The sequence below is a fragment of the Lolium rigidum genome, chromosome 1 (assembly GCF_022539505.1).
Source record: "Lolium rigidum isolate FL_2022 chromosome 1, APGP_CSIRO_Lrig_0.1, whole genome shotgun sequence".
In the NCBI taxonomy this organism is placed as follows: Eukaryota; Viridiplantae; Streptophyta; class Magnoliopsida; order Poales; family Poaceae; genus Lolium; species Lolium rigidum.
The window spans coordinates 25,937,073-25,957,351 of record NC_061508.1 but is presented as its reverse complement, the minus strand read 5'-3'; the positions used below and the strand labels follow the sequence as shown (position 1 = coordinate 25,957,351).

At 45.5% G+C, this 20,279-nt stretch overlaps 2 protein-coding genes across 2 annotated transcripts; one reads left to right on the top strand and one right to left on the bottom strand.

The window, feature by feature from the left end:
- The first annotated feature begins 7,649 nt into the window (after nucleotides 1-7,649).
- On the top strand, nucleotides 7,650-9,089 carry LOC124685101 (caffeoyl-CoA O-methyltransferase 1-like). Its single transcript, XM_047219410.1, has 4 exons — nucleotides 7,650-7,870; nucleotides 7,990-8,069; nucleotides 8,185-8,329; nucleotides 8,449-9,089. Exons 1-4 carry the CDS (start codon nucleotides 7,727-7,729, stop codon nucleotides 8,875-8,877), a joined length of 798 nt encoding a protein of 265 aa, XP_047075366.1. The 5' UTR covers nucleotides 7,650-7,726; the 3' UTR covers nucleotides 8,878-9,089.
- A 4,748-nt stretch (nucleotides 9,090-13,837) lies between these two features.
- Nucleotides 13,838-18,839, bottom strand: LOC124705771 (F-box protein At5g67140-like). Its single transcript, XM_047237469.1, has 3 exons — nucleotides 18,700-18,839; nucleotides 17,982-18,126; nucleotides 13,838-14,284 (listed from the first exon to the last, which is right to left on the bottom strand). Exons 1-3 carry the CDS (start codon nucleotides 18,837-18,839, stop codon nucleotides 14,081-14,083), a joined length of 489 nt encoding a protein of 162 aa, XP_047093425.1. The 3' UTR covers nucleotides 13,838-14,080.
- Between the last annotated feature and the right edge of the window lie 1,440 nt (nucleotides 18,840-20,279).

The window sequence follows — 20,279 nt, the reverse complement described above, 5'->3', positions numbered from 1 at the left end:
GGCAAGGTGTGAAGACTGTTGATGAGTACTACATGGAGATGGAGATGCTTATGCAGCGTGGTCGTGTCCGTGAGTCTCTAGAGATGACAATGCAGCGTTTTCTCAATGGATTGAAGTATGATGTTAAAGGCATTGTTCGTCATTACACCTACACCAACATGAATCAATTGTTACATCATGCAAGAGAAGTCTGAATCACAGCTTGGTCGAAGAAGCAAAGGTTAAGGGACGTACTACGGGAGCTGGGCGTTTTACACCCCGTGCGCCTTCTACAGCGCCGGCGCCCTCGACGCGCTCCGCTCCTTACTCTACTCCACCTAGCAAACCGGTCTCCAATGTGTCTAATGCAAAGAAGTCCGAATCTGCTGGAAGTACGAGTGGTTCTAGCATGTCTACAGCGCGCAACCGCGATATGCTTTGCCATACATGTGGTGGCAAGGGTCACTTCAAGAGAGATTGTCCTAACCGCAAAGTCATGATTATCAATGAGGACAATGAGTATGAGACTCGGAGATGATGTTGATCCAAATGCTCCAGTACGATGATGACTATGACACCGATGGTGAAGATGCTTATCCTTCGATGCTCGTACCATTGTTGTGTCGCAAGCGTGCTCTTAATGTGTTGCCTAGTGCATCTACTCAGACGCTGCAATTTGTTCCAAACCAAAGCTTTAGTTGGTCCCGACAAGGCTTGCAAGGTCATTATTGATGGCGGGAGTTGCCGCAATTTAGCAAGCAAGGAGTTATGTACCAAGCTGAAGTTGAAGTACCTACCGCACCCGCATCCATATTATATTCGAGTGGTTGAGCGACAATGGTGAGATGAAGGTAAACCACATGGTGCGTGTTGAGTTTGAGATTGGACCGTATAAGGATTGCATTGATTTTGATGTGGTTCCTATGACGGTTTGTCACCTACTTTTGGGTCGGCCATGGCTCTATGACCGTTCACGTGCAACACAATGGCCGCGCCAATACATATCACTTGGAGTTCAAGGGCAAGAAAATTAACTTACAGCCTATGTCACCACAAGCAAATTGTCAATGAGTCTCGTCAGAAGATTGAAGTGAACTTGGAGGATGCATCCATCGATAGGCGAGAGAATTGTAATGCCGTGTGTGATATAACGAAAAGTGAGAGAGTGAATTCCTTAGTCTCATTAGCCACCAAACAAGACATGAGAGAATTTTGTGAGGATCCTACAGCCATGCCTCTTGTGCTTATGTACATGGGTACGGTTTTGGTTTCTAACGACATGACCCCTCTTCCTCTTGGTGTTTCTAATGTTTTGCTGTAATTCAGCGACGTGTTTCCGGAAGAGGTACCCGCAGGACTTCCACCATTGCGAGGTATTGAGCATCAAATTGACTTGATCCCCGGAGCATCGCCGCCCAATAGGGCGCCATATAGGACGAATCCCGAAGAAACGAAGGAGATACGGAAGCAAGTACAAGCGCTACTCGACAAAGGTTATATCCGCATAAGCCTTAGTCCTTGTGCTCGTTCTCGTTATTCTTGTTCCTAAGAAAGATGGTACATGGCGTATGTGCGTAGATTGTAGAGCGATAAACAACATTACTATTCGATATCGTCATCCTATTCCCCGTTTAGAGGATATGCTAGATGAATTGAGTGGTGCTGCTGTTTTCACTAAAATTGATTTGCGTAGTGGTTATCATCAAATTAGGATGAAAGAAGGGGATGAGTGGAAAACCGCCTTTAAAACAAAATTTGGTTTATATGAGTGGTTAGTAATGCCTTTTGGTTTGACTAATGCACCTAGCACTTTCATGAGACTGATGAACCATGTTTTGCGTGATTTTATTGGCAAGTTTGTGGTTGTGTATTTTGATGACATATTAATTTACAGCCGCAATGAATCTGATCATATTATACATATTCGACATGTTTTGCAAGTGTTGCGTGATAGTAAACTCTATGGTAATCTTGAGAAGTGCACATTTTGCAAATATAAGGTCATATTTCTGGGTTATGTTGTCTCTAAGCATGGAGTAGAAGTAGATGTGTCTAAAATTGAAGCTATTCAAAATTGGCCTACTCCCATGAATGTGAGTCAAGTTAGAAGTTTTCATGGTCTAGCTGGGTTTTATCGACGTTTTGTGCCCAATTTTTCTACTATTGCTGCACCTTTGAATGAATTGACTAAAAAGGGTGTTGTCTTTGAGTGGGGCGTTGCCCAAGATCATGCTTTTGATGAACCGAAACGATTGTTAACTTCCGCACCGTTGCTTGCACTTCCTGATTTCAATAAGCAATTTGAGATTGAATGTGATGCTAGTGGTATTGGAATTGGTGGTGTGTTGATGCAAGAGGGTCGTCCAATTGCATATTTTTCTGAGAAACTTTCTGGTGCTAAGTTGAACTATCCAATATATGATAAAGAATTGTATGCTTTAATTAGAGTTCTTGAGGTTTGGCAACATTATTTGTGGCCAAAAGAATTTATCATACATTCCGATCATGAAGCTTTGAAATATCTGAAAGCCCAATCTACTTTGCATAGGCGTCTTGCTAAGTGGGTTGAGTTCATTGAGTCTTTTCCGTACATTATTAAGCATAAGAAGGGAAAAGATAATATTGTTGCTGATGCTCTATCTAGGAAGACTATGCTATTAACCCATCTTGATGTTAAAATTCCTGGATTAGAGGTGTTATGTGATTTATATGCGACCGATCATGATTTTGCTGAACCGTACCGCTTGTGTGTTATGGGTAAAGCATGGGAAAAGTATCACATACACGATGGGTTCTTGTTTAGGGCTAATAAACTATGTGTTCCAGAATCGCCTGTGCGTTTGCTCTTATTACAGGAATCACATGTTGGAGGTTTGATGGGTCACTTTGGCGTGAGAAGACGCTACTCATGCTCGCCGATCACTTTTATTGGCCAAAGATGAGGCGGGATGTGGACAGGTATGTGAAGAGATGCATTACTTGCAACAAGTCCAAGTCCAAGCTGAAGCCTCACGGTTTGTATACTCCTTTACCGGCACCTACTACACCTTGGGAAGATATTAGTATGGATTTTGTGTTGGGTTTGCCGCGTACTAAGAGAGGCCATGATTCTATATTTGTGGTAGTGGACAGATTTTCTAAAATGTCACATTTTATTGCTCGCCACAAGAGCGACGATGCGTCGCATATTGCTAACCTCGTTTTTCGTGGAGATTGTACGACTACATGGAGTCCCGAAGACTATTGTTTCGATCGTGATGTGAAGTTCATGAGCTACTTCGGAAGACACTTTGGGGGAAGCTCGGGGACAAAGCTACTTTTCGGTACAACTTGTCATCCCCAAACCGATGGTCAAACCGAAGTGGTGAATAGAACCTTGTCACAACCGTTGAGATCCATGATCAAGAAGAACTCGAAGGAGTGGGAAGAGTGTTTGCCGCATGTGGAGTTTGCTTACAACAGGGCGGCACACTCTACCACGGAGCTGTGTCCTTTTGAGGTGGTGTATGGTTTCAAACCCATTACTCCACTTGACTTGTTGCCTCTACCCATACATGAGAGAGTCAATATGGAGGCATCAAAGAGGGCAGATTTTGTACGTAAGATACATGAGAAGACTAAAGAGTTGATCGAGAAGAAAGGCAAGAACAATGCCGCAAGGGTAAACAAGAAGCGCAAGGAAATATTGTTCAAGCCTGGTGATATGGTCCGGGTTCATTTTCGCAAGGATAGGTTCCCGAAGCCGCGGAAGTCCAAGTTGCTTCCTCGTGGTGCTGGTCCTTACAAAGTGCTTGCCAAGATCAACGATAATGCATACTCGATAGATCTTCCACTTGATGAGTTTGGTGTCCGTAATTCTTTCAATGTTGCTGATTTGACACCATATGACGGAGAAGACCTTGGAGCGTCGAGGTCGACGCCTTTTGAAGAGGGGGGAGATGATGAGGACATCCCTACTACACCACTACCTCCGTCATTGACAAATGAAGATGAACCTCGTCTGTGAAGCTCAAGTCCGATGAAGTTCGGATTGGACCCATTACAAGGGCTCGTGCGAAGCTACTTAAGCAACAGGTGAATTCGCTCCTAAACGATACTTTGATTGATGAGAACTTTATACTACCTAAGTCATTTCACTTATGTATGATCGGGTATGAGGAGGGAGCAAACATCGCACGAGGAGGAGAGGAGCAGCTGGACATGGCGTTGGACGTGAAGACATTCCACGGATGCGCGAGGGAGGAGAGGGAGGCATGCGCAAGACAAGAGGAAGTCAAAAACAGCTCTCTTTCGGTTTGGACAGACCGAAGTGCTGATTTTGAAACGGACGCCATTTATTCATACGAACTCGGAATTGAGCAAACGAAGAGTCGTTGGAAAGATAATTTCAAGACCTTTCCAGCAAAAATATCAGCGGCACTGCCGGCCAAGGATGGGCGGCACTGCCGGCCCGGCGGCACTGCCGGCCCTGCAGGGGCAAGACTCGCCGGCTCGTGCACCCGCCAGCGCCGGCCGTGGACACCCCAGCACTGCCGGCCACACCGGCACTGCCGGCCTCGACACCCCGGCACTGCCGGCCTTGCCCGAATTCGACCCAGTTTTGGCCGAACCTGTTTTAGGTCGGTTTGTATCGAACTATTTCGACCCCTGGTCGTCCTGGACGCCTATATAAGCCCCAGGGACGCCCCCAAATTAGGTTTAGACCACGTTTAAGATAAACCCTAGTTCTTAGTTGTTTGCTCTGCAAAACTATTGAATTCCCTACACCATATTGCTTGGATATTGTGTAGATCCTGTTTAAGTCTTGTGTGATCTCGTCGTTCCATTGGGAATTAGACGGTTGCAACTTACCGCTTCGTGGTCGGCGGCTACGTGCGCAAGTGTGTGGAGTTGCGAATATCTTGCGGGGTTGAGGAGCTGTTGCATCCGGCGACGGGGACCAATCGAGAGATCTCGTTGCGTCATACAAGTTATCATCCACTACATCGTCGTGTTTCTCCGCTGCCATCACCCCGTGATCATCATCACCACCGTTGCTTACTGAGAAGATCGGGCCACCCCGTATCACTAAGTTCAAGAAACTAATCTAGCGGGTCTTGAGATTGACGAAGTCACCACAGGCGTCTTGCTATCGACGGGAACATCGTCTAATATTCTTCCTTTATGAGATACCAAAGTGTCAAACCTGGAGTTTAAACTCTGGTGGGCTGGGGGTGCCACTATCCATCTAACCATCCAACCACATGTTGGTTCTTGGCAGCCCTCTTTCGCCAACTCCCTTTGTTGCTGGAACAGTCTGGGACGTGATGCGCGTTTGTAGGGGCGGTGACCAGCGAGTGGGCGAGCGAGCTGGGGCAGCATGAGACACACCTTTGCCTCGGGTGCACACGATAGATATGGTTTTAGGTCAAGAAGAAGAGATCGACGTGAAGACAGACGACATCAAAGCTATGAGGGCCAGATGGGCCTAGGTGGCACGACATGGCTGCTCCAGGTCTTTTTTTTTCATAAAAGCTTGCGTAGAAAAAGCTCCATATCCTTTTGAGTTTGCGAACGTCCCTAAAAGTCAAGATTACAAAAAACAGGTTTTTTCATCCCTACATAGTTATAATAAAAAAATAAGAGGGAAATTCTCCAAAATTATTCTAAATCTTGGTTATAGCCACTTATATGAATCAGGACATGGCACAATATATAAACTACAAAGAACATGTATGCAATATACATGCATCAACATCCCTAAGCTTAACATATGCCTATCCTCAAGCATAAAAGTGATAAAATATAATAGTTCATTGATAAGTAAATGACAACAAGCAATCATCATATGAGGAAAAGTAAACCTAAACCTCCAATATGCATAAGGGCAAACGAATCTTACATAATAGTAAATGAACAAGAACCATGGACACTTAAACAAACTTGTATTAAGCAAGCTTATGCATTCAGAATTTGCTCATAACATTTGATCTTAGAATGGATCTTTTAAGAACCTTTGTTTCCTTTTACTCAGAAAGATGTAGAAACAACCGATTTGAGCCGCGCCCCCCCTTAGAGTCCCTGGGATGTTCTAGAAAACATCTGATGCAGAGATTTTTGTTCAGGGCAACCAGACATGTTTTTTTTTTCCTTCGGAAAACGGCCTCGTTGTTAGGAAAAATCCATTTTAAACTCTTAGTTCGTAGTGGTTGGCAAGACGAATCCTAAACTTCGAATCCCTATCGTTTGTACCCTGAACTTGTGAATCCCGGTCCAAATCAAACACTAAACCTATTTGGCGGGTTGAGAAAGCTACAATCACAGCTAGGAATACAGACTACTCTCACAAACACGTTGACCCTACCTGTCGAGCTCTTCTTGTCCATTATTTCTCCTCCATCCCCTCATCTCTGTCTCGCACGACACGGACTAGGGAATGCAAAAATGGCTCGCCTTGGAGAGAGAGAGAGGAGCTGAGGCGCACGGTGAGCTAGCGTGTTCTTCGTTGCGGCCGTATTGAGCAATGGAGGGCCAAGTAGGTACGTCTGCCCTCTTCTTCTGGAGCAACGATGGCTGATGCTCTAGGCAGGCACGACGACGAGGCTAGCTTGAAGCGCGCCACATGTGCAGAGGACGGGAACACATCCACACTGGGTGTTGTCGGAGTGCCTGGAACGTGGAGATGCTAGGTGGGTGGCTCTAGGAAGGGAATGCAGGGTGCTAGGTGGTTGGCTCCAACGACTCCATCCTCCCATGACTTGCCGGAATTGGCTCGGTGCTCTCACTCGGCTTGGTCCCGCGCCGTTGGCTTTACCTGCCTCCGCGCGTCGTCTGCAAGGGAGGAGTAGAGAGGGACGCAGAGCGCAAGCAAACCGGAGGAACAACACGACGGTAGACCTGTCCACGATTTTTTTATTACACGTGGGCCAATGTAGTCACCAAGAGTAGCGATTTACAAAATGTATTCTTATGCTCCAAATGATAGCTCCAGGGTTCAATTTTGTCCGGGGTTTGCAAGTTCATAATACAAACAACATGGATTTGAAGTTGAGGGTTCATTTAATCGAAGTACGAGTTCAAGGTTTAAAATAGTAGTATAGTAGAAGTTTTGCTCGTGGCTAAACCAAACAATCCCTACGTTTATCCAAGCAACATTCTGTATTCACCTGTTCCGAATCTACTGCTAATGTCGTGCATAGGGATGGATATTCAGGGGACATTCAGTCAGTCCGGCACATGAACCCGGAGTCAGTGCCTGGATTTCCACTCTCGAAAGCGAGGAGTGAATGATGCACGCAAAAAGCAAAGGTTGGTGAGTTCGTGCCACGCCACCCGTCTCCTTCCCCACCAACCACCTCCCTCCCGATTGGCCGCCATGCCATGCCAGCCATGGTGCACGCGGTCCACGCCGCGGCTACTTGCGCTGCCGCCGTGGCCGTGCGCCACCAGCCCGACCCAGCGAAGCCACCTTCTTCTCGTTGGGTCACCGCAGTGGCGGCCCACCACCACCAAACTCACCAACCCAAAAGCCGTGCTCCTACCGACCGCTCCCCGCCGCCGACACCCCGGCCCCGTCCCCTCCCTTCCAACCGCAAGACTCTTCCTCCACTCTCTCCCCAGTCCCTCCTTCCTTCCGCCCACCATCGACCAGCTATATAATCCGCGCCTTGAGTCTCTTCCCGGCAACGTCAATCAGTCGACTCAGCAAGACAGCCCAATCACCCCGCCCAGATCTCGCGCGTTTCCTTCCGCCAGCTAAACACCGGCAATGGCGACCACGGCGGCTGATGCCACGGCCACGGTGCCCAAGGAGCAGACCACCACCAACGGCGCCGCCAGCGGTGCCGAGCAGGTCACCCGCCACTCCGAGGTCGGCCACAAGAGCCTGCTCCAGAGCGACGCGCTCTACCAGGTACTGCTGAATTCTTGCATCTCAAAACCAGAAATTGCACCTTCTCCCCCTCTCGCCCTCTCTCTCTCTCTAGCCAGCTCGCTGGATCTCTGATGTTTTCATCTGATTCCTGCCTGCAGTACATCCTGGAGACCACCGTGTACCCGCGCGAGCACGAGTGCATGAAGCAGCTCCGCGAGGACACCGCCAACCACCCATGGTACGCACGCGCACCCCTCTTCTTGATCCCTGCGTGTTCATCGTGCCAGCTCGCCTGGATCTGCCGTGATCTGATCTCTGCGAAAGCTCACATTTTTTTGGGGGGATCTTTGCAGGAACCTGATGACCACGTCGGCGGACGAGGGCCAGTTCCTCAACCTGCTCATCAAGCTCATCGGCGCCAAGAAGACCATGGAGATCGGCGTCTACACCGGCTACTCCCTCCTCGCCACCGCGCTCGCCATCCCAGAGGACGGCACGGTCAGTTCTTTCTCCATTCCACATCTCGCCAGATCTACCAATTTACCAAAGCAAGCTCGGATTATCAATCAACAGTGAAAAAGGAAACTGAAATCCAAAATCCGAAACCGAAAATGCAGATCTTGGCCATGGACATCAACCGCGAGAACTACGAGACCATCGGCAAGCCGTGCATCGAGAAGGCCGGCGTCGCCCACAAGATCGACTTCCGCGAGGGCCCCGCGCTCCCGGTCCTGGACGCGCTGCTCGACGACGAGGCCAACCACGGCTCCTTCGACTTCGTCTTCGTCGACGCCGACAAGGACAACTACCTCAACTACCACCAGCGCCTCATGAAGCTCGTCAGGGTCGGCGGCCTCATCGGCTACGACAACACGCTCTGGAACGGATCCGTCGTGCTCCCCGACGACGCGCCCATGCGCAAGTACATCCGCTACTACCGCGACTTCGTCCTCGTCCTCAACAAGGAGCTCGCCGCAGACGACCGCGTCGAGATCTGCCAGCTCCCCGTCGGCGACGGCATCACCCTCTGCCGCCGCGCAAAGTGATTGTCCCATTGATGACGCGCGCGCGCCGCCCCCTCTCTGCTCCGCTCCATGGATGCGGACAAGAATTAATTAATTATTATTCCCCATTTTGCCGTTCTTGCTTTCTTCTGTATCTTCTCGGAAACAAGTTGTCCTTTTATGTACGTATACAAATTTATATCCAGACAAATAATATTGCTCCTATAAAATGATGACCCGATATTTTATTGTTAGATTCCTTCAGTGCGACGACAATGGCGGCCGCAGCCCATATGATCCTCCTGTGCAAATCGGAATGTTCCTCCAACCTGTTTAACCGATCCTTGCAACGACTGGCACAATGAATTTTGACTGAATTTTGCCCCTTCCGTTGAAGATTTCCATCTTCTGACAGAGATGCGCAGCTCTTCTTGAATAGTTCGTGGACAGCGACAACTGTGTGTTTGTGTGCCATCTGTTTTCTACAAGTAGATGACTGCTGGCATGTATGTATGCGCTTCGTTCTAGAAGTAGATCGCCGACGACAAACGCTGCCTCAAATCATTAACTCTCAACCTGAACTCTGCAAGTAGAATGGGTTGGAAGTTTCAGCAAATTCCCTTTGGCTCGGTTGTCATGAAGCTCTTTATTTTCCGAAATTTAAAAACATGATTTGCAAGCTTCAAAATTTTCTCTTCTTTTTTCTAGATATAGATAATATTGTACTCCACCAACATACAAAATGTCAACCCGGTGTACCGTATATTCTAGGCTTAACAAAATTGCAATTCTTGCCGATGTTGGAGGTTTCAAATTTCGCACTGTTCACTAATTTAGATGTTAGACTTTGTTATTTTTGTGCGCCCCAAAATACTGGATATTTCGAGGTGAGATTTTTTTTTATGTTGGTAGATTACATTACTTCCTACCTCTAAATTTTTTGTTCAGAATTTTTAAAAAATTTAAAACGCTATTTTTTAATCATTTAAAAAACGAGCTCTATGTAGCCCATGCTCCACGAATCCGCGGTGGAAGTTTCTTCCTCTGAAAGAGTAAAAGATTTCTCCAGTTGTTGAGCTGTCCATGTGAAGAGTTTAAGATTTGGTAGCAGCTGTTACATCACATGGTCACCTCGATTATTGCTTTAGTGAAGCTAATCAGATGTAACAACGAATGTATGTGAAGGCTTCTGTACATGGACCGGATCTGAGTACCGAACAAGATTGATGTTTCCGGATGTTACTACAACCTTTGACTATTCTACTCTTTGCTTCTTTCTAGCTACTTTTCCATATAAATATCAAGATAAATTTAGGATAATGCAACTTAGTAAGAGGGTACGTATGCTCTCTTTATTTTGAAATACATGTTAGACACATTTTGAAATATTAATTTTTTTGAAACAAAAGCTTCGCACGTACATCTTCATGTCACAAAGTCGTTTCATGAAAAATCGACTTATTGTGTGACGTCTGTAAAAAGACAAAATTCGGTGCTAAAACAAAGACTTGTCAAAAGATAAATTTTCTCTTTTTCACGTAGACTACAAAAAATATTATTTTTTCGTGAAACTTGACGAACACACATATATTATGGAGATGATATGCAAATTTTTTTATCAAATTTTTTTAGCACTTAAAAATATATTTTTATGGTAGAGGAATTATACGCACTCAGGAGCCGAATTGAGTTTCAGCAAACTTAGTCTTACTAAAGTGTGGAAGCTTTATTTAGAGTGAGTACCAAACATGAGTGTGGAACTCGTAAGAAGTTGAATCCATAACATGATGTCATCACGAGCCTTTGAGTTTTCAACTACAGAATGTTTTAATTCTCACACACTCAATACAAAATACGTTGGCAGCTTATGTGTTCTGGTCTTGTAACAAAATAGTCCAAAATAATGTTTGTTGAAACATACCCATGGATCTAGATTTGAAGCTTTTGTCCTGCTAGATCTGGCCGAGACCGAGTTTTGGTCTTCTTGTCGGAGATCTCTGCTGATTGAAACATGGCACACTAGATATCTTGATCGGAATCAATCCGGTCATGCGTGCCCTTATCTTGAGCCAAAGGCTTCATGAGGGCATGATGCGAAGCTTCACTTTCTTGATAATGCCTGGGGACATGTCTAAGTAAGATATACATGGTATTGTCAGCGGTGAAAAAAGTCATGGTGGCTACAATTGGAGGTCTTGAATGCATTGTGGGATATGAATTGGATGCCATTAAGACTATGCACATGCTCTTAATATGTGTCGGGTGTTTGGTGACTTGCAGCAATGGCCTTGGCAAGCAGGGGTGGCAACAGAAGACGACCACATTTGTGGTGGTGTACCTCGAGTATCGAGTCGTGATTTCTAGGGTGAAACCCAATGTTTGGGCTTAATTGATTCTATCTGGCAATGGTCTTGATGAAGTCATTTTTTTGTGAACTCATAATTTCTCTAGGGTAAAACCTAAGATCTTGATCGGACAACAAGAACGCTTGTGCATCGTTTCCTTTTTGGAGGCATTGATTTTAGAGAATCTGTTTTGTAGTCGGGTGTTGTCTTCGGTGGTGGTTAGAGTGTTGTTGCGAGGGTTTCTTCACCGTGACGAGATCTTTTTCTCTCTTCTTTTATTTTAATTTTGGTTGTGTGCATTGATCTTTGATGCCTTCGAACATCTTGTTAGTGTTGCATAATTGGTATATTCGCGATGTTAATATACTTATATATACATATAATATAGACAAGGTAAAACTTGGATATGGATTGGGCAAAGCGTTTGAGCTACAAAGACTGTCTTATATGCGAAAACATCTACTAGTGTGTTATGGTGTGACCTGCTGTTTTTTCATGTGTGCATTCAGTCTGCTTACTCATGTGTAAGCATGCTTGCTTCTTGCACAAAATCGATGAATTTGCAGACTAACCATGCACGCGACAAGACAAAATGTGATTATGATCAACAGTCGAGCATGGAGATTCCACGCAAATTGTCCTCTTTATGTTACTTGTTTTTTAACGCCATTACCGAACAAGAGTGTTGAATCCATAATGCAATGGTGAAATCAAGAATTGGACCCAAACCCATATCTATATGAGATGTTTTTCTTATCTCTTTCACCTTTTGTTTAATACTAGGTTTTTATTCTTTACATTTTTCGTAGAAAGCTACAAAATAAATTGACCACTCTATGGTTCATCAATTTATTTTTTGGCCCGTGATGGCCATCTGCTGGCTGATCTAGGGGAGAATCAGTTGGCTCCCTGTACGTCTTATCCACTTAAGTGGGGAACGCTGTCGTTGACAAAACCCCTAAGCACAACAATTATATGTGTGTATACACCACCCGTTGCAACATTGTTTTGCCATAGTCCTAAAAGTTATGCAAATACTTACAACATTTTGAGTACACCCTTGTAGTAAAAAAAGTTATGCAACAAATCTCTTCTTGCTTGAAAAGTGTGTCATCGTTTGCGCCAAGGAAAACTAATACATCCAACTTATATGTTTCTAATGGAGACAACATCACATACACATATTGCATCATTGGAGAAATTCCTTTGAAGCCTACAACCATAAAGGATTGCTACATGCCAACAATATGAATGCAACATATTACATGTGTGCTTCCTGCATGTCAAACCACCCACCGTATGCAATATGAAAAAAAATACTATTTTCACTAACCTCTCACATCAACAATGGAGGCTTGAAACCTCCTCATTCAACCTCGTCGTCCATGAATCCAGCATGTCGGAGGTCATCGTAGCTAAACCAGATGCCTCTCAAATGAAGCTTTCCCTATCTTTGCCTTCTCTTGGGTAAGCTTCTCGTGGGAGCTCTATCCATGCTCTGTCAAGCTCTGCCATGGACAAATAGCTCGCTTTTGTTGAGCCCAATGTGATACAGAAGGGGAACCCGACAAATAGGGTTGAAGACCCCCGATGGGGAGCAGTAGCCGACTTAAGCCACATGAGGATCAATAACAAAAACACGACCACCATCAAGCGAAGAAACACATGCCATCGTAGGGGCAAAACTTGCAGAGGAAGTGCACACGTGGCGGTGACGCGGGGAGGAGAACAACATCAAGCACAAAATAACAGTGGCGTGTATTGCCGCATGGGAGCGAAGCCGAGCGGACACCCTCTGCATGTTCTAGTGGTGTTGGACCCGCAACGGAGCTTTCTTGCCCTTAGTGACCACACGTACCAGAAAGACAGAAACAAAATGGGTTTCTATGTTACTTTTGTTGTCCTTTTGATTATGTTTGTTGTTTAAACGCTGCGAGCCTCGATTCTGGTGCACCAACTTTTACAAAACATAGGAAAAAGCACATTTGTACAGGTTTATATAATTCAGAAAAAATCATGCTCAATAACTATCTGCTAAGTTTTATGAAATGAGGATGCTATATTTTAAGTTTCAAAATTATGACTGATTTGATAGCCGCGGAAAAGAATTAAGAGTCAAATGTACTTTACTCTATTATCATATTCCAAGTTTATATTTTGTAAATTTTTAGAAGTTGGTCCGGTGTACCTCGCCCGAATCGCCAAGTGGTGCACTAGATGAGATTTTGAAAACAAGCATGGCGAGGTTCCAAAGATCCCTATTTTACCCTGCTCTCCCGTGTTGATTGCCGAAAACGTGGCAAACTTAGATCAAATGAATGCTCCTTCAGAGTCAACTCACTTGGTATGTTGGTGCTCCATCCATGGCGTGAAAGCGAATCAATCCACCAATGCCAGACACGAGGACAGTTAGACCAAAGCACCTAAAGTTGGGTTCGTGTCCCTATCTCACAGGTTGGTTAATGGTTGGTGACAGTAGGAGTACGTTTCCACCAGGAAGGCTATCTAGACGGAAACTAGGTTCAAGACTTCAAGTGAACTACTCTGAAATCACGGAGAAGCCTGAAACCCCTGTTCCTTGTCTACCATCCATCACGATCGGCCAAGGAACTACTCAAAAATCTCACAACAAAATTAAACATGAATAGCAAATAAACTATTGTCAAACCGATCTGATCACAAATTGATTAAATGAATGGCACTGTAAACTTTATGGCATCCAGCTGCTTCCTGGACAGGCAGGATAAATTTGCAGAGTATCTGTAATGTCCATTTTATACAATTTATTATTCATTGCAACATGTAGAAGCCAACATATGCACAACACATCAACACGAGAGGAATCAACAGCGCCACGAATCCCATGGGACAATATGTACGGTCTGGGCAGCGAACTTCGCTCATGCGACCTGCACGACGTTGGTGTTGAGGATCTGCGGAATGGACCTGATGCGGAGCGCAGGGCTGATGGAGAGCAGGCCGGCGAAGCTCTCCGGTGACACCCGCATGCCGCCGACGTTGATGCACTCCAGCTCCGGGCACTTGTTCACCAGCGCCACCAGCCCGGCCTCCGTCACGTGGCGGCAGCTCCACAGTATGATGCTCTGGGAAACAAAGCCCATGGAATTATCAGCATTTTCAAATATCCACTTCGTACTTGAACCCTCTAAACATGTAGCTGCGACCACCTCGCAATAATCTAAGTTTGGGGTTATGTTTCATGACGGCTTTGCATACGCAAATTTGGCTCTGTCATCGTCGACTGTGATGGCATGATTTCTGTGTTAAGTGACATCTAGTTTGGTTGTGGTGAATACATCTCTGTCGATAGTTTTGTACACAAACAAGAGAGAAAATTGCAGCTAACACCATCCTTTGTGGCATTTGTTGCACCAAACACAGAAACAAAACCTTTATTGCAGCACATGTTGTGGCTTAATTTTTTGCACCTGGCCCAAATAAACAGATTAACCTTGTTAACATGATATCTAACAGGCTAGGCCCACTGTTTTTGCTACTATACTGGGTTTGTTATACTAAAATTGGGTGTATATTGCTATAGTTAAACTGTACTGATTTTGCTAGTGTATGTTGCTAGAGTTAAATTGTACTGCTTTTTCTAGTTAAAATGTAGAGAGCCTACGCAAAATGTACTGACAATCACTTTCTGTTTCTATAGGCTGGAGTTCTTCGAGGAAGCCAAGACAGCGGGCCGGCATGTCAGATAGATAGAATGTTAATAAGGTTAAGTCGTTGTTCATTTGGGGGGGGGGGGGCTTGACCCAGTGTCCGTACCCCTTTGAGGAAGCCAAGACAGCGGGCCGGCATGTCAGATAGATAGAATGTTAATAAGGTTAAGTCGTTGTTCATTTGGGGTGGGGGCTCGACCCAGTGTCCGTACCCATTCGACCGTGAGGGGATCTTTAGGCGATTAGGGTTCCTTTGCCTCCTGTCGATGGCCGCCTCCGATCTGGCCATCTTGGTGGCCTTCGGGCCATGGAGGTGCGGCGGATCACGGCTCTCGTCGACGGGAGGGCTCCGTTTCCCATTTTTGGGGGCTTCGTTCCCTGTCTTTATGTTTTTGTTTGTAGGGGCGACGTTCAGGTGGTGGTGGCGATGCCATGTGCAATAATGTCTCTCCGGCTTCAACCCCATCTCGACGGCAACATCGAGAAGCTTGTGGGTGTGGTGTGGTCTTGGATTATTTCGTCTGGCTGTGGGGATCTTCTGATCGTCAAGGAGCTTCATCGGTACTTCATCCTAATTCTTCGTCTCCGGGACGGATGTTGTCTTTTCGACCTGTTCGGCAACTTCTCGTCCGCAATCAACAATGTCAGGCCTACTCAGGGAGGAGCGGCAGCAGCGGCGCGCCATCGACAAGGTCTAGATGTTGAAGATGAAGGACTTCTCAAGGATCTCGTTGTAATTTTCGTTTTTCTTGGCTTGTTTTGTACTGTTCGATGTTTCTTTTAATGCCAGTGTCCTATTCGCAAAAAAGTTGTTCATTTGGGCCATGTGCAAAGTATTAAGCAACTACCTGTGCTAGCTGCAAAAGAAATTTGTTTCTGTGTTTTGTACAACAGATGCCACAAAGGGTGGTGTTGGCTGCAATTTTCTCTGTTTTTAAACATGTGAACTCCATACTACACAGTTTGAATTCCCATGTCTTTATTTCTGTAACCATGAGTGTGTATAAACATCTTGTCCAATATGAAATGATCATACACCCAAAGAGTACAATAAGTTTTTACAGCTTTTTCAGAAAGCATGTCAATCTTTTCCAATATGAAGTGATTTATGTATACAAACTTTTTCCTCAAGAATTGGGGTAAACTCATGATCCAAGAAAACAAACTTGAAGCATGACCTAAAAACCATTTTGAAATTATAAATAGTTGCCCCTTATATATATATGGAGGTGGTGTTTTGGCTCATAGGTGCGTATGCACCTATTATAAAAAAATAACTAAAAAATAAATTAGAAAAATATTAAAAAAGTCTGAAATAAAATTTCAGGTGTACATCCTGATATTCTATGTTTGTACATAAGTTTTCATGGGAAAACAACATTTTATGTGGCATGTATAAAAAGACAAAAAAATGTCTTGTACGTAGTCGTGTTGGAGCATCAAAATTTATCTTTTTTACACGAGACACAAAATATATTATTGTTTTCCTGAAAACTTATGTGCAAACATAGAATGTCTATATATACATGCAAAAATTTATTTTAGAATTTTTTAACTATTTAAAATGTATTTTCACACAACGAGTTCATATGCACGTGTGAGACGAGTTGGATTTCTCCTTATATGTGTACTACTACTACTATTAGATTTGTTAAGTTGTATTGTCTGTGATGTCTTTATTACAATCTACTGAAGTTAGAGATATGACATTTGGATTAATATTAATTGCATTCATTTCTTCATATGATACTCATGATAGACACTTGGAAGATTTAGGTCAAAGAAAAAAAATACTTTTCTTGTCTTCAAAATATTTCTACACATCACCTTTCATGGGAACGAACAACAAATGTACCACTATATCATGAACACTACTTTGGGTCAGAATAAGAAGAATACATATATCACCATTGAGAATTCAACTTATTTCGGTTGCCTTGATTCAATTTCGTGTGTTTAAAGACATGGTTAGAGTATGTATTGTATTTGTTTATATCAATGCAACATATTCTAATCACAGCATCCGTGGTGCTCGCCCAACCACAACTAGTTATAATCTAGCGAACTCATCATTTATACTGAATTTTTTTACCTGAGCATAACTAATGTTTTCACTAAACGTATGTCTCTTTTATGTTACAACTTTCAATGTTTTATCTCAAATACTATTATTAGGTATAATTACCAAAGTTAACAATGCAACCCTTTCATATAGTTCTAACTTTTATTAGTAAATACATTTTTCGTGATAATGGATTTTATTTTATTACAAACCATTTTATTTAATTTCCAGGTTGACGTACTTAAGAATATCTGTTCTTACAAAGAATTTTACCCATAGTCTAATAAAAATAAGTATCGCACCACTTCATAAGTTAATGATACTTGTTCTTGTATTATAGTTCTTAATGTGTACAAAACCTGGGGGAACATTCTAGAATCCATAAATGTAAAACAAGCTAACAAAAGGAAGTTGCAAGACTATCAATTTGAGGTGTAACAATAATTTTTAAAATTAAAGACTTTTACAGTCTATGAGTTGTTAATAAGTAATTTGTTAGATATGGGTTCTAATTATTTTAAAAAAATATTCGTTGTAGGGGCTTCCCCTACCACATTCCTTTTAAAACAATTAAGTAATTTGTTCTAGGGTGATCTTGTCCACTCTCTCTATCATTGGTGGTGCTTAATGGTTGGTCAAATTTGCTCTTGTCATTCTTGCGAGAGAAGTTACCACAAAGTTGATGTACTATTTGTTTGAGTTCTGTTTTTAATTGGAGTTTTTTTAACAACTTGCGCCCGGCAACAACCCAATCCGATTTTTTTTTCATTGGTTATTTTGAGAACCATATATCATGCTCGAGATTATGGATATGCAGTTTTACTACATTTCTTATTCTTGCTATTACAGTAAGATGGTCAAATAAATTTTATTAATCTGTTTGGCTTAGCCAAGCTATATATGTTGGTCAAGAGAGAGTTATGCTAACATAAAAAATGATTAGGTCCATGATGGGTCCAACTACTAGCCTACTTCACGACTGTGCACATGTTATTTTTTCCAAATGAAGGAAGGTTGGGAATGTGGAGTAAAATGCACACATATGCATACCTTCAAATTTGCACAACTGTTTGCAACAGCATAAAGTGATTCGTCGGTGATAAAAGTCCCACCAATGTTCAGGTGCTGCAAAGAACGAGCTCTTGAAACCTGCACGGAATTAGGTATGACAGATTCATATTTTGTATTAATAACTCTGTCCACGAATAAAAGTCTTAGGTCTGTATATATCTAGATTTAGAAAAATCTAAGACATCCATACGTGGATGGAGGTAGTAGTATAATTTAGTACACATCGGCAACCCAAAGTGTAGCCCGAGCTACACAGCTCCTGTTTTTTTACAAAAATCGAATTCAACATTTAAAGTTTCAAAAAAATCAGAAACAAAAATCTGAATGTAGCCAATGATGTACCCATGTAACCCGAGCTACAAAATGTCACACTCGAGTACACATGTCTTAGTAGCTCAAGCTTTTTTTTTTTTACGAAATGCAGCAGCGCCCGCTTCCCGCTATTTCAGGAGAGCAAAGTAGCATATGCATGGCAGAGGAAATAGAGACAAGGAACCTATACAACAGGGACCAAGGGTGAGAGGGGTTAAGTTTGGAGGAACGCTCCCCTCGGTCGCCTCCTCCAGGCGACAGGGGAGCCAAACCCTAGCCCTCCCGCCGCCGCCACCTAGACCCCGGCCCTCTCCCTCGTCGTCTCCCGAGGCAGCCGGCGGCGAAGCCGTCCGCCGCCGATGAAGGGGGCGGAGAGGTTCTATGCCTCTCGGGATCTCGCGCGGACACCTCGGAGGGAAGACGTCGCGCCGGACCCCGGAGGTCATCGCCGTCCTGCGCCTCTCGCCGTGGCGTCGCGCCCTCGGCCGCCTCCTGCTGTTCGCCGCCCGTCAACGGCTGCGTCATGGACGGCCGCGCTCAAGCGAGCGTTGGTGCGGTTGCTGCCGGCGGCGCTCAAGCGAGCGTCAGGTCGCGGTCGCGCTCAAGCGAGCGGGCGACTTCAGATCGGCGCCGGGGGAGCGGCCTCGGGATGCGGCGGCTGCGGCCTGCGGTGGTTGTGTGCGGCCTCAGGCAGGCGTCGGCGTGGTGGCGGAGGCTCCAGGCAGGGCGACGGGTCGGCAGGCGCGGGCGCGCTGCGTTCTTCTTGCGCCTGGCAGCGCGGGCCCGGATCTGGGCCGCGCGGGCCGTGGCCTATGCGTGGTGGCGCGAGGCCCTGCTCCGGTTCTGCGCGTAGACGCGCAAGCGCGCTGGCGGCCAGGGGTCCCTCATCCCTGGCGCGGTGGAGGCGTCGGGGTCGCTGCGGGCGGCCCATCTGGGCCTTGCGGGCCCATGGCGCGGCTCCTCGACGGCGCGGCGGCTGGGGACCGGATCTTTGACGGCTCCCATCCCGATCTGGTGCTCCGGCAGTTGTTTGAAGCAGAGTGTGGTGCTGGTTTTGGCTTCTGCGTCGGGTGTGGGCGTCTGGTGGTCGGCGGCAAGGTCACATGCTCTGTTGGCTGCGCTCCTTCAACCCGAGCTTCAAGAGAGCTCGATGGCGGAGATGGCATGCCAGGCGAAAGCTTTGCACCTATCCTGAGTAGGTGTCGATGACGACGGTGCCCACGGGAGCCGTACTCCTTCTTGAAGGCGTCTTCGTGAGCTACATCTCCTGCTGTCGCGGGTGTCTGGTGTTCTCCTGGTGAAAACCTGAGCTCCTCGTGAGCGGGCGACGGCGACATTTATGCCGCCTTTGGAGGCCTCGACACTTGTGGTGTGGTAGGTTTGCATCAACTAGGCATGGTTGCCTTGCGGCTGAAGATGATGGCGCCGGGGCAGCTTCTCCGGACGGTGGATGATGCGTCGAGGCGGCGGCCTCGAACGGCCTTGCAACTACAGGCACATGGGGTGTGGTTGTGGTCTAACAAGGCAAGGGTGGCGTGCTCGTGCTACGTGGGTAGCGAGTCCGTCGGCCCGGTCGACGCGATCGGATGGTCGGGCTGGCTGGCATGTCGGGGCGGCGGCCCCAGATCTTTTGGCGCGACGTTCATGGTCTGTGGATGGTCGTCTAGTGTAGCCTGGGCTATGAGGTGTCTAGTCCGTGCAGCGTTGCGGCTCGAAACCGAGCAAGGGAAGCCGGAGTGGCGGCTTCGGGCACGGATGTGTTTGTTTTGTGCAATGGTAGCTTTGTGTCGTGTGGGCGACGAGGCTCTGTTGTTTGTGCGATTTTTCGACCCTTTTTTCCTCAAAAATGGGGTCATTTTGTACGGTTTTTGGGCTCGGTTTTCCTCATAAACTGGGTCAACTGGTCGTCTTGACCTTCTCCTCTATTGCGATGAATATAACAGTGTTGTTATTCAAAAAAAAAAA